Genomic DNA, 13,260 nt, shown 5'->3' on the forward strand with positions numbered 1-13,260 from the left:
TAGTGGAGTCGGACACTTTAGGAACTTTCAAGCGGTTATTGGATAGGCATATGGAGTGCACTAGAATGATTGGGAGTAGGTTGATTTGATCTTAGTTTCAGACTAGTTCGGCACAACATCGTGGGCTGAAGGGCCTGTACTGTGCTGTACTGTTCTATGTTCTATGTAACCCAAAGATATTCAGGTTAGGTGGATTGGCCACGCTAAATTGCTCCTTAATTGGGAAAAAACAAAATTGGGTACTCTAAATTAAAAAAAAAAAATCTTCAACCCTCCTAGGGACACAGTTTCCTCATCTGTCACCATGTCTCATTGGTAAAGATGGATGCAAAGTATTCATTTAATACCTCAGCCATCCCCCCTGCCTCGTGTAAATTCCCTTTTCGTCCCCTAATCGACCCTACATTTCCGTTTATCACCAATTTACGATTACACTGCCTGTAGAAGACTTTGGGATTCCCGTTTATGTTGGCTGCCAGCCTTTTCCCATAATCCCTCTCTGCTTCTCCAACAAGCTTTTTCACCTCCCCTCTGAACTTTCTCTATTCCTCTTGGTGCTCAACTCTATTTTCTACCTGACACCAGACATAAACACACTTTTTCTTCCTTATCTTAATTTCCACCTCCTTTTTCATCCAGGAAGCTCTGGATTTGTTGCCGTATTTTTTCCTTTTCTGGGAATATACTTGACTGTATTTGGACCATTTTTGTTTTGAAGGTCACCCATTGCTCAAACACAGTATTTCCCCCAACCTTTCATTCCAGTCCAGCCGGCCCAGCTCAGTTTTTGCTCCATTGAAGTTGGCTCTCCCCCAGTTAATTACTTTTACTCTGAATTGCCTATTGTCCTTTTCTATCCTAATCCTTATGATACAATGATCACTGTCTCCTAAATGTTCAGCCACTGACGCTCAGGGGTGGATTCTCCCCCCAGATGTGGGGTTCCTGATGTGGTGGAGAATCGAGCGTCGTGCAAAACACGGGATGGTCGGTCCCCCGCTGGCAGCAGCAGTGGTTACACGGTCCGAGTCGTCTTTAAATCCATTTGCAGTGGATTAATGGGTTGGGAGCCAGATTCTTCAGGTCTGTATTAAAATACAGATGGAGGGTGAGAAGGTAAAATCAAACACTCGTGTTTTGTGCTTAAACAAAGGAGATTACAATGGGAAGAGAGAAGAACTAGCTAAGGTAGACTGGGAGCAAAGACTTTATGGTGTAACAGTTGAGGAACAGTGGAGAACCTTCCAAGCGATTTTTCACAGTGCTCAGCAAAGGTTTATACCAACAAAAAGGAAGGATGGTAGAAATAGGGAAAATCGACCATGGGTATCTAAAGAAATAAGGGAGAGTATCAAATAAAGGAAAAAGCATACAAAGTGGCAAAGTTAGTGGGAGACTAGAGGACTGGGAAATCTTAAGGGGGCAACAGAAAGCTACTAAAAAAGCCATAAAGAAGAGTAAGATAGATTATGAGAGTAAACTTGCTCAGAATATAAAAACAAATAGTAAAAGTTTCTACAAATGTATAAAACAAAAAAGAGTGGCCAATGTAAATATTGGTCCTTTAGAGGATGAGAAGGGAGATTTAATAATGGGAGATGAGGAAATGGCTGTGGAGCTGAACAGGTTTTTTGAGTCGGTCTTCACAGTGGAAGACACAAATAACATGCCAGTGACTGATAGAAATGAGGCAATGACAGGTGAGGACCTTGAGATGATTGTTATCACTAAGGAGGTAGTGATGGGCAAGCTAATGGGGCTAAAGGTAGACATGTCGCCTGGCCCTGATGGAATACATCCCAGAGTGCTAAAAAAGATGGCTAGAGAAATTGCAAATGCACTAGTGATAATTTACCAAAATTCACTAGACTCTGAGGTGGTCCCGGTGGATTGGAAATTAGCAAATGTGACACCACTGTTTAAAAAAGGAGGTAGGCAGAAAGTGGGTAATTATAGGACAGTGAGCTTAACTTCGGTAGTAGGGAAGATGCTGGAATCTATCATCAAGGAAGAAATAGCGAGGCATCTGGATGGAAATTGTCCCATTGGGCAGATGCAGCATGGGTTCATAAAGGGCAGGTCGTGCCTAACTAATTTAGTGGAATTTTTTGAGGACATTACCAGTGCGATAGATAACGGGGAGCCAATGGATGTGGTATATCTGGATTTCCAGAAAGCCTTTGACAAGGTGCCACACAAAAGGTTGCTGCATAAGATAAAGATGCATGGCATTAAGGGGAAAATAGGAGCATGGACAGAGGATTGGTTAATTAATAGAAAGCAAAGAGTGGGGATTAATGGGTGTTTCTCAGGTTGGCAATCAGTAGCTAGTGGTGTCCCTCAGGGATCAGTGTTGGGCCCACAATTGTTCACAATTTACAGAGATGATTTGGAGTTGGGAACCTAGGGCAATGTGTCCAGGTTTGCAGACGACACTAAGATGAGTGGTAAAGCAAAAAGTGCAAAGGGTACTGGATGTCTGCAGAGGGATTTGGATAGGCTAAGTGAATGAGCTAGGGTTTGGCAGATGGAATACAATGTTGACAAATGTGAGGTTATCCATTTTGGTAGGAATAACAGCAAAAGGGGTAATTATTTAAATGATAAAATATTAAAACATGCTGCTGTGCAGAGAGACCTGGGTGTGCTCGTGCATGAGTTGCAAAAAGTTGGTTTACAGGCGCAACAGGTGATTAAGAATGCAAATGGAATTTTGTCCTTCATTGCTGGAGGGATGGAGTTTAAGACTAGGGATATTATGCTGCAATTGTAGAAGGTGTTAGTGAGGCCACACCTAGAGTATTGTGTTCAGTTTTGGTCTCCTTACCTGAGAAAGGACGTACTGGCACTGGAGGGTGTGCAGAGGAGATTCACTAGGTTAATCCCAGATCTGAAGGGGTTGGATTACGAGGAGAGGTTGAGTAGACTGGGACTGTACTTGTTGGAATTCAGAAGGGTGAGGGGGGATCTTATAGAAACATATAAAATTATGAAGGGAATAGATAGGATAGATGCGGGCAGGTTGCTTCCACTGGCGGGTGAAAGCAGAACTAGGGGGCATAGCCTCAAAATAAGGGGAAGTAATTTAGGACTGAGTTTAGGAGAAACTTCTTCACCCAAAGGGTTGTGAATCTATGGAATTCCTTGCCCAGTGAAGCAGTTGAGGATCCTTCATTAAATGTTTTTAAGATAAAGATAGATAGTTTTTTGAAGAATAAAGGGATTAAGGGTTATGGTGTTCGGGCCGGAAAGTGGAGCTGAGTCCACAAAAGATCAGCCGGACAGAGCAGGTGTACTGTTGATCTCTCTGCCATGAAAAGACTATCTCTTGATCATTTGATGAATTCAGAATTACAAATGGTCTCAGTAGTGAATGTAAACCTAATGTGCTTCTGTTGAAGGTTATGTTTTTTCTAAGTCTTCTGGATGTTAAAAGGACAGCTTACACATTACTTAGTGTTGTGTTCTTTGGGGATTGTATTTGAATTAATGGTTGCTAAGATGTTCACTGTATGTTTTAAAAATGTTAACTTGAGTTCATAGAATAAACATTGTTTTGCTTTAAAAAATACTTTTCCATTTCTGCTGTACCGTACCTGTAGAGTGGGCCGTGTGCTCCCCATACCACAATCTATTAAAAGTTGTGGGTCAGGTGAACTCCATGACACACTTTGGGGTTCGCTAAACCCTGGCCCTCCCTCCTGCACCATCTTTCCAGCCACGCATTCATCTACCTTATTCTCGTATTTTTGTACTCACTTGCATGTGGCATTGTGAGTAATCCGGCTGTTACTATATTTCACAGTCAGAAGTTTTACAACACCAGGTTAAAGTCCAACAGGTTTGTTTCGATGTCACTAGCTTTCGGAGCGCTGCTCCTTCCTCAGGTGAATGAAGAGGTATGCTCCAGAAACACATATATAGACAAATTCAAAGACGCCAGGATTTGTCTATATATATGTTTCTGGAACATACCTCTTCATTCACCTGAGGAAGGAGCAGCGCTCCGAAAGCTAGTGACATCGAAACAAACCTGTTGGACTTTAACCTGGTGTTGTAAGACTTCTTACTGTGTTCACCCCAGTCCAACGCCGGCATCTCCACATCATGGCTATATTTTACGTGCTGCTTGCCTCCCTAAATTCTGACTGCAGGGTCCCATCTCCCTAAGTCATTGGTACCAAGGTGGACCACGACCTCTGGCTGTACACCTTTCCCCAGAAGAACATCCTGCAGTCGCTCTGTGATATCCATCACTCTGGCTCCGGGGAGGCAACATATCATCCTGGAGTCATGTCTACAGCCACAGAAACATCTGTCTGATCCTCTTACGAATTCCCTATCATTATTGTTCTTCCCTTCTACTTTCCCCCCTTCTGTACAGTCCAGCCACTTATTGTACCACAAACCTAGCTCTGACTGCACTCCTCTCCGGAACCAGCATCCTGACCATCTTCCAAAACGGAAAATCGATTTCTGAATGGGATTCCTGAAAGACGTGCCTTTTAGGTGAATTGGACATTCTGAATTCTCACTCTGTGTACCCGAACAGGCGCCGGAGTGTGGCGACAATGGGATTTTCACAGTCTCTTCATTGCAGTGTTAACGTAAGCCTACTTGTGACACTCAAAAATATTATTATTATGATTATAATCCTGCACTATCTGCCTAGTTCTCTTGGATTGCTTAGTAGGCACCCATTCCTTCTCTGCTTCCAGTCCCTTAAGGTGCAGAGTGACCACCCTCTGAACGTGCTATCCACATAACTCTCAGCTTAAGAACATAAGAACTAGGAGCAGGAGTAGGCCATCTGGCCCCTCGAGCCTGCTCCGCCATTCACTGAGATCATGGCTGATCTTTTGTGGACTCAGCTCCACTTTCCGGCCCGAACACCCTTAATCCCTTTATTCTTCAAAAAATTATCTATCTTTATCTTAATAACATTTAATGAATGAGCCTCTACTGCTTCACTGGGCAAGGAATTCCATAGATTCACAACCCTTTGGGTGAAGAAGTTCCTCCTAAACTCAGTCCTAAATCTACTTCCCCTTATTTTGAGGCTATGCCCCCTAGTTCTGCTTTCACCCGCCAGTGGAAACAACCTGCCCGCATCTATCCTATCTATTCCCTTCATAATCTTATATGTTTCTATAAGATTCCCCCTCATCCTTCTAAATTCCAACGAGTACAGTCCCAGTCTACTCAACCTCTCCTCGTAATCCAACCCCTTCAGCTCTGGGATTAACCTAGTGAATCTCCTCTGCACATCCTCCAGTGCCAGTACGTCCTTTCTCAAGTAAGGAGACCAAAACTGAACACAATGCTCCAGGTGTGGCCTCACTAACACCTTATACAATTGCAGCAGAACCTCCCTAGTCTTAAACTCCATCCCTCTAGCAATGAAGGACAACATTCCATTTGCCTTCTTAATCACCTGTTGCACCTGAAAACCAACTTTTTGCGACTCATGCACTGATGTGCAACAGTGACTCCAGCGCCGTTCGAGCTCTGAAATCCCACGCTCACTTTTCTGTAGCTGGTAGTGGTCCATGACTTCACACATATTGTCGGACACGCCCTGCCATGTTTTAACTTTACTTCCTTTACATTAACTTTATTCTATGTTGTATTACAACACCATCTAGGCCCTAACCTTCCCTTATTCCAGGCGCTCGTTTTTCACACTCTGCCCTTTACACTGATCGGCCAATCCACTTACCATTTTCCTGTGAGGTGACAGTTGTATTTTTTCTTCACTTCTGCCTCACAGTAGTCAAAATACTCACTAAATAACTAACCCCGCCCCAAAGCTGAAATACGCCCCATTCACCAACCCCCAACCCAAAGCTGAAATACTCACCAAATCACCATCCCCTCCCCCTGTAGCAGGGCAAGACCACTTATCGGACTGTATCTCAGACAGGAGGGTCTCTCTCTCTCTCTCTCACTGCTTGTGAATCACTTACTGATGTGACTGTTTTTTCTCGGAGATTTACCTGGCCTGTGATGAATATTGTCTTTCGAGCCACACTTTGAGGCCACATGACTCAGGTCGATCTTCTTGTGCAAAATTTGTACCTGAATTGATTGAAGGATAAGTGAACAGCTGACAGTCAGAGGAGGTGTTTCCATTTCATTACAACGATTCTGTGAATGCTGTGGAAATCCCTCACTGGAACACGGTGTGGGGGATGGGGGGGGGGGGGGGGGGGGGGGCGGCGGGCGGGCGCGGAACTCACACTGGGACACAGGGGTGGAATCTCACACTGGGACATGGGGGAGGGGAGAATCTCACACTGAGAGACAGGGCAAAATCTCACACTGGATCCCGGGGGTGGAATCTCACACTGGATCCCGGGGGTGGAATCTCACACTGAGAGACAGGGCGGAATCTCACACTGGGACACGGGGGGGAGGGGTGGTATCTCATGCTGAGACACGGAGAGGGGGTTGATGCGACCATGAATTCACACGAGACGGAGAGTTGAAGTGAACAGTGGTTTTAATCAGCTAGAACTGTGCCTGCCTGCGACTGCTCTGCACTGAGAGCCGCCTGCAACATCGTGGGCCGAAGGGCCTGTTCTGTGCTGTATTTTCTATGTTCTATGTTCTATGTTCTGCGCTGTGGGTTCAATGTTAATCTATGATTAATCTAGGACAAAGGTTCGGCACAACATCGTGGGCCGAAGGGCCTGTTCTGTGCTGTATTTTCTATGTTCTATGTTCTATGTGCAGGGCAGCAGATCTATATACCTCCCCTGAGGGGGCGGAACCAGGGGTGGAGCCCACAAGGGCACCAACATGATACAATGCAATGTAATGTAATACAATGGTCCATAGGTGGAGCCCATGCCTTAATACATTCACCACATTCACCCCCTGTTACAAAATTGAAGTCCAGCGGGGGTGAAGTGGCTCACAGGTTGACTCTGTCCGGCACCTTGATCATGCTCTGCAATCGCCTGAGCTCTGGTTTCGCTGCGGGCACGGGTATTGAACTCGTCGCTGCGGGCACGGGTGTTGAACTCGTCGCTGCAGGCACGGGTGTTGAACTCGTCGATGCAGGCAGGGGTGTTGACTCCGGGAGCTTGTCTTCTGGAGCTTCATCCCTGTAGGTCGGCGATGGGGGGAGGGGGTGTAGGAGGGAGGGTGTAGGCCATGCAGGGGCGGGGGCGCTGTTCAGTGTAGGGTGGGGGGGGGGGGGGGGTAGTTGATGGTCGTAGGGGAACCTGCGGGTGCCAGGTCCCGGAGGGAGACTGTATCTTGTCGGCCGTCGTGGTGTGCCACGTAGGCATACTGGGGGATGGCGTGAAGGAGCTGGACCCTCTCGACCAGGGGGTCGGACTTATGGCTCCACACGTGTTTTCGGAGGAGTACAGGCCCCGGTGTCGTCGGCCAGGACGGAAGCGAGACCCCGGAGGTGGATTTCCTCGGGAAAACAAACAGGCGGTCATGAGGGGTCTCGTTCGTGGCCGTGCAAAGGAGTGACCTAATGGAGTGGAGCGCGTCGGGGAGGACCTCCTGCCAGTGGGAAACTGGGAGACTCCTAGACCGTAGGGCCAGGAGGACGGCCTTCCAGACCGTCACGTTCTCCCTCTCCACCTGACCGTTTCCTCGGGGCGATGCCCTTACCGAGCAGGTACTGACGCAGTTTGTCGCTCATAAACGAGGAGCCCCGGTCACTGTGGACGTAAGTGGGGTAAGTGAACAAGGTGAAGATACTGTGTAGGGCCTTAATGACGGTGGCCGCGGTCATGTCGGGGCAAGGGAATTGCAAAGGGGAAGCGGGAGTGCTCGTCAATGACGTTGTGAAAATACGCGTTGCGGTTGGTAGAAGGTTTGAAGTCGATACTGAGGCGCTCGGAGGGCCGGGATGCCTTTACCAGGTGGGCCTTATCTGGTCGATAGAAGTGCGGCGCTGAGGGTATGGGAGAAAAAGGCTTCTGGCCTGCCTGCCTGATTAAGGGTAGCGGCGAGGGCGACCTCTGACGCGTCGCTCTCCACTTGGAAGGGGATGGACTCGTCCACCGCGCGCATCGCAGCTTTGGCAATATCTGCCTTGATGTGGCTGAAGGCCTGGCGAGCCTCGGCTGCCAGTGGGAAGATGGTGGCTTTAATCAGTGGGCGGGCTTTGTCCGCATAGTTGGGGACCCACTGGGCATAATACGAAAAGAACCCGAGGCATCTTTTCAGGGCCTTGGGACAGTGGGGGAGGGGAGTTGCAGGAGGGGGCGCATGTGTTCGGGGTCGGGCCCTAGGACTCCGTTTTCCATGACATAGCCGAGGATGGCCAGTTGGGTTGTGCGGAAAACGCATTTCTCCTTGTTTTAAGTGAGGTTGAGGGCTTGGGCGGTCTGGAGAAACTTCTGAAGGTTGGCGTCGTGGTCCTGCTGATCGTGGCCGCAGATGGTGACGATGTCCAAATACGGAAATGTGGGCTGCAGCCCGTACTGGTCCACCATTCGGTCCATCGTTCTTTGGAAGACCGAGACCCCGTTGGTGATGCCGAAGGGGGCCTGGAGGAAGTGGAAGAGGCAGCCGTCTGCCTCAAAGGCCATGTAGTGGCGATCCTCCAGGCGGAGTGGGAGCTGGTGGCATGCGCACTTCAGATCTACCATGGAGAACACCCGATAGTGTGCAATCTGATTCACCATGTCCGCTATCCGGGGAATGGGGTACGCATCAAGATGCGTGTACCGGTTTATGGTTTGGCTGTGATCTACAACCATCCGGCTCTTCTCCCCAGTCCTGACGACCACCAGCTGGGCTCTCCAGGGGCTATTACTGGCCTCGATGATCCCCTCCCTCAAGAGCCGCTGGACCTCGGACTTGATAAAAGTCCTGTCCTGGAGACTGTACCGCCTGCTCCTGGTGGCGACGGGTTTACAGTTGGCGGTGAGGTTCGCGAAGAGCGAGGGAGGGTCGACCTTTAGGGTCGCGAGGCTACATACGTGAGAGAGGGTAGGGGTCCGCCGAACTTCAGGGTCAGGCTCCTGAGGTTGCACTGGATGTCCAGTCCCAACAGGAGAGGAGCGCAGAGATCGGGGAGGACATATAGTTTAAAATTGGCGTACTCGGCGCCCTGTATCGTGAGGTTCGCTCCCGTCGGTCGCATGTGTTGGGCGGCGATGAAGATGGCGGCCAAGATGGCCCATGAGTTGCACATGGCGGGCCGTGTGGGAGATGGCGGCCAGGATGGCGGCCCCCGTGAGTCGAACGTGTTGGGTAGAGTCAAAGGTGTTGCCCCCACGGACAGCACGAGGCAGATGACGCGTCCGGAGGGGGCGGTGCCGGCAGGCATGCAGCCACGCTGCGGGGTCTGCGGGCCTGTGAGTCTGAACGTCGGGCCTGTGATTTCGAGGTTTTGGATCTGGCCAGGCAAACTTTGGCAAAGTGACCTTTCTTGCCGCAGCCGCTACAGGTCGCGTTCCGAGCCGGGCAACGCTGCCTGGGGTGCTGGTGCTGGCCGCAGAAATAGCAGGGCAGCCCCCCGGGTTGGGCGGGCAGCCGCGCGGCACAGGCATGAGGCACCCCTGGTCGGGTGTCCACGAGGGGGTCGCGTGGTCGGAGGGGAAAGCATTGAGGCTCTGAAAAGCTACTTCTAGGGAGGTGGATAGTTTTACCGTCTCTTCTAGGTCGAGGGCGCCCTTTTCGAGCAGGTGCTGTCTGATGTAGTTGGACCGGACTCCAGCCACGTAGATGTCCCGGATGGCGAGTTCCATGTGCTGGGAGGCCGTGACGGCCTTGTAGTTGCAGCTTTGCACGAGTACTTTCAGGTCGGGTAGGTATTCCTCCAGCGATTCCCCGGGGCGTTGGCGGCGAGTGGTGAGGAGATGCAGCGCGAACACTTCGTTCACCGGCCTCACGTATTGCCTTTTCAGGATCGCGACTGCGTCTGCGTACGTGGTCGCTTCCTCGATCTGCACGGAGATTCTGTGGTCACCCGGGCGTGGAGGAGGCTCAGTTTCTGTTCCTCGGTGACAGAGGGCGAGGAGGAGGCGGCGAGGTAGGCTTCAAAACAGCGGAGCCTGTGCGAAAAAATCCCTTCAGCTTCTGTGGCCTGTGGGTCGAGTTCCAGTCGGTCAGGTTTGAGGGCTGCTTCCATCGCGATGTTGTAGCTGATTAAATTGATGCGACCACCAATTCACACGAGACAGAGAGCTGAAGTGAACAGTGGTTTTAATCAGCCAGAACTGTGCCTGCCTGCGACTGCTCTGCACTGAGAGTCGCCTGCAGGGCAGCAGCTCTATATACCTCCCCGAGGGGGCGGAGCCAGTGGCGGAGCCCACAAGGGCACCAACATGATACAATGCAATGTAATGTAATACAATGGTCCATAGGTGGAGCCCACAAGGGCATCGACATAGTACAATGTAATGTCATGTAATACAGTGGTGAATGGTAGCAGTAATGCATCCACCACAGGGGCGGAATCTCACACTGAGAGACAGGGCGGAATCTCACACTGGGTTGGGGGGGGGGTGCCTGGGGGAGTCTCTCAATGGGACATGGGGAAATCTCACACTGGAACATGGGGGAGGGGGGAATCTCACACTGAAAGAAGGGGTGGCATCTCACGCTGGGACATGGGAGAAATCTCAACTGGAACACGGAGGTAGAATCTCACACTGGGACACGGGGGAAATCTCACACTGGGACACGGGGGTAGAATCTCACACTGGGACATGGGGGAAATCTCACACTGGGACACGGGGGTAGAATCTCACACTGGGACACGGAGGGGGTGGGATCTCACACTGGGACACGGGGGGTGGAATCTCACACTGAAACACGGGGGAAATCTCACACTGGGACACGGAGGGGGTGGGATCTCACACTGGGACACGGGGGGGGGTGGAATCTCACACTGAGACACGGGGGAAATCTCACACTGGGACACGGGGTGGAATCTCACACTGGGACATGGGATAGGGGGGAATCTCACATTGGGACATGGGGAGGGGGGAATCTCACACTGGGACATGGGGGCGGGGGGCATCTCACACTGGGACACGGGATAAAATCTCACACTGGGACAGGGGGGTGTATCTCACACTGGGACATGGGGAAATCTCACACTGGGACACGGGGGAAACCTCACACTGGGACACGGGGGTGCATATCACACTGGGACATGGGGAAAATCTCACACTGGGACACGGGGGAAATCTCACACTGGGGAAATCTCACACTGAGACACGGGGGGTAATCTCACACTGGGACGCGGGGGAATCTCACACTGGATCCCGGGGGTGTATCTCACACTGGGACATGGGGAAATCTCACACTTGGACACGGGGGTAATCTCACACTGGGCCACGGGGGGATGTCACACTGGATCCCGGGGGTGTATCTCACACTGGGACATGGGGAAATCTCACACTTGGACACGGGGGTAATCTCACACTGGGCCACGGGGGGATGTCACACTGGATCCCGGGGATGTATCTCACACTGGGACACTGGGTAAATCACACACTAGGACACAGCGGTGGAATCTCACTCTGGGACACGGCGGTGTATCTCACGCTGGGACATGGGGAAATCTCTCACTGAGACACGGGGGGGGGGGGACTCTCACACTGGGACACGGGGGTGGAATCTCACACTGAGACACGGGGGGGGGGGGACTCTCACACTGGGACACGGGGTTGGAATCTCACACTGAGACACGGGGAAAATCTCACACTGGGACACGGGGAAAATCTCACACTGGGACACGGGGGAAATCTCACACTAGGACACGGGGAAAATCTCACACTGGGACACGGGGGAAATCTCACACTGGGGTACGGGGGTGTATCGCACACTGGGACACGGGGGGTGGGGGTATCTCACACTGGGACACGGGGGGTGGAATCTCACACTGGGACACGGGGGTGGAATCTCACACTGGGACACGGGGGTGGAATCTCACACTGGGACACGGGGGTGGAATCTCACACTGGGACACAGGGGTGGAATCTCACACTGGGACACGGGGGTGGAATCTCACACTGGGATACGGGGGTGTATCTCACACTGGGACACGGGGGGTGGGGGTATCTCACACTGGGACACGGGGGTGGAATCTCACACTGGGACACGGGGGGTGGGGGTATCTCACACTTGGACACGGGAGGGGGGGTGGAATCTCACACTGGGACACGGGGGGTGGAATCTTACACTGGGACACGGGGGGTGGGGGTATCTCACACTGGGACACTGGGGTGGAATCTCACACTGGGACACGGGGTGGGGGTATCTCATACTGGGACACAGGGGTGTATCTCACATTGGGACACTGGGGTGGAATCTCACACTGGGACATGAGGGGGTGGAATCTCACACTGGGACACGGGGGTGGAATCTCACACTGGGACACGGGGGTGGAATCTCACACTGGGACATGGGAAGGTGGAATCTCACACTGGGACATGGGGGGGTATCTCACTCTGAAACACGGCAGTGGGGGGGGGATAAATCACACACTGGAACCTGGGGGTCGCGTAATCTCACACTGGAACACCGGGAGGGGGTAGGATACTCTCACAATGTGACAAAGTGGGGGGTGGGGGGAACTCTCGCAGTGGGACACAGTGGGAGGGCGGTAAATCTCACATTGGGACACGGGAGGGGGGATCTCACACTGTGGCACAGGAATCCCACACTGGAACGCCCGGGGTGTGGATCTCACACTGGAAAAAGTTGGGAAATCTCACACTGGGACACGGGGGAGAAATCTCACACTGGGACACGGGGGGTGTGGGGGTGGGGGTGGGGGGGGGGGTGTGAGATCTCACACTGGAACATGGGGAGAATCTTACACTGAGACACAGGGGAGAATCTCACACTGGAACATGTTGGGGAATCTTACACTGAGACACATCGCCAAGGGAATCTCAGATGCTGGGTTTCTCAGACCAATGTTACTGACAATTCATTAGTTCTATTGCTTATACTTACATTGCCACCTCCTGGAACATGTCTGATCTTGTCTTTGGACCCACACTTGGACTGCACAGTGCTATAATCTTCTTTCTTGTGTACGATTTGTACCTGCAGCAATTTGTTCAGAGAACGAGTGAGAATAATCACAAGGAGCTCAGTCTCATGGGTGAGCCTATGTTACGACCAAATGTGAATTTTATTACCAGACCAATGGAGGTGATGTGTATACACCCAGTGAATTCTCAAAGTAGGGCCTCAAAAAGTCTCAAAAGCACGAACAGATTCAAAAACAGCTTCTTTCTCGCTGTTACCAGACTCCTAAACCACCCA

At 51.2% G+C, this 13,260-nt stretch overlaps 1 protein-coding gene across 4 annotated transcripts in view; it reads right to left on the bottom strand.

The window, feature by feature from the left end:
* Window positions 1–13,260, bottom strand: part of maptb (microtubule-associated protein tau b) — a 300,500-nt gene that overhangs the window by 22,249 nt on the left and 264,991 nt on the right. For all 4 annotated transcript variants that reach the window (XM_072486888.1, XM_072486889.1, XM_072486891.1 and 1 more), the window contains 2 exons: window positions 12,946–13,038; window positions 5,997–6,078 (listed from right to left, as the gene is read on the bottom strand). In XM_072486888.1, the coding sequence (XP_072342989.1) occupies window positions 5,997–6,078; window positions 12,946–13,038 (175 nt within the window). The remainder of the gene's footprint in view (window positions 1–5,996; window positions 6,079–12,945; window positions 13,039–13,260) is intronic.

This window comes from Scyliorhinus torazame, chromosome 21 (assembly GCF_047496885.1).
Source record: "Scyliorhinus torazame isolate Kashiwa2021f chromosome 21, sScyTor2.1, whole genome shotgun sequence".
Classification (NCBI taxonomy): Eukaryota; Metazoa; Chordata; class Chondrichthyes; order Carcharhiniformes; family Scyliorhinidae; genus Scyliorhinus; species Scyliorhinus torazame.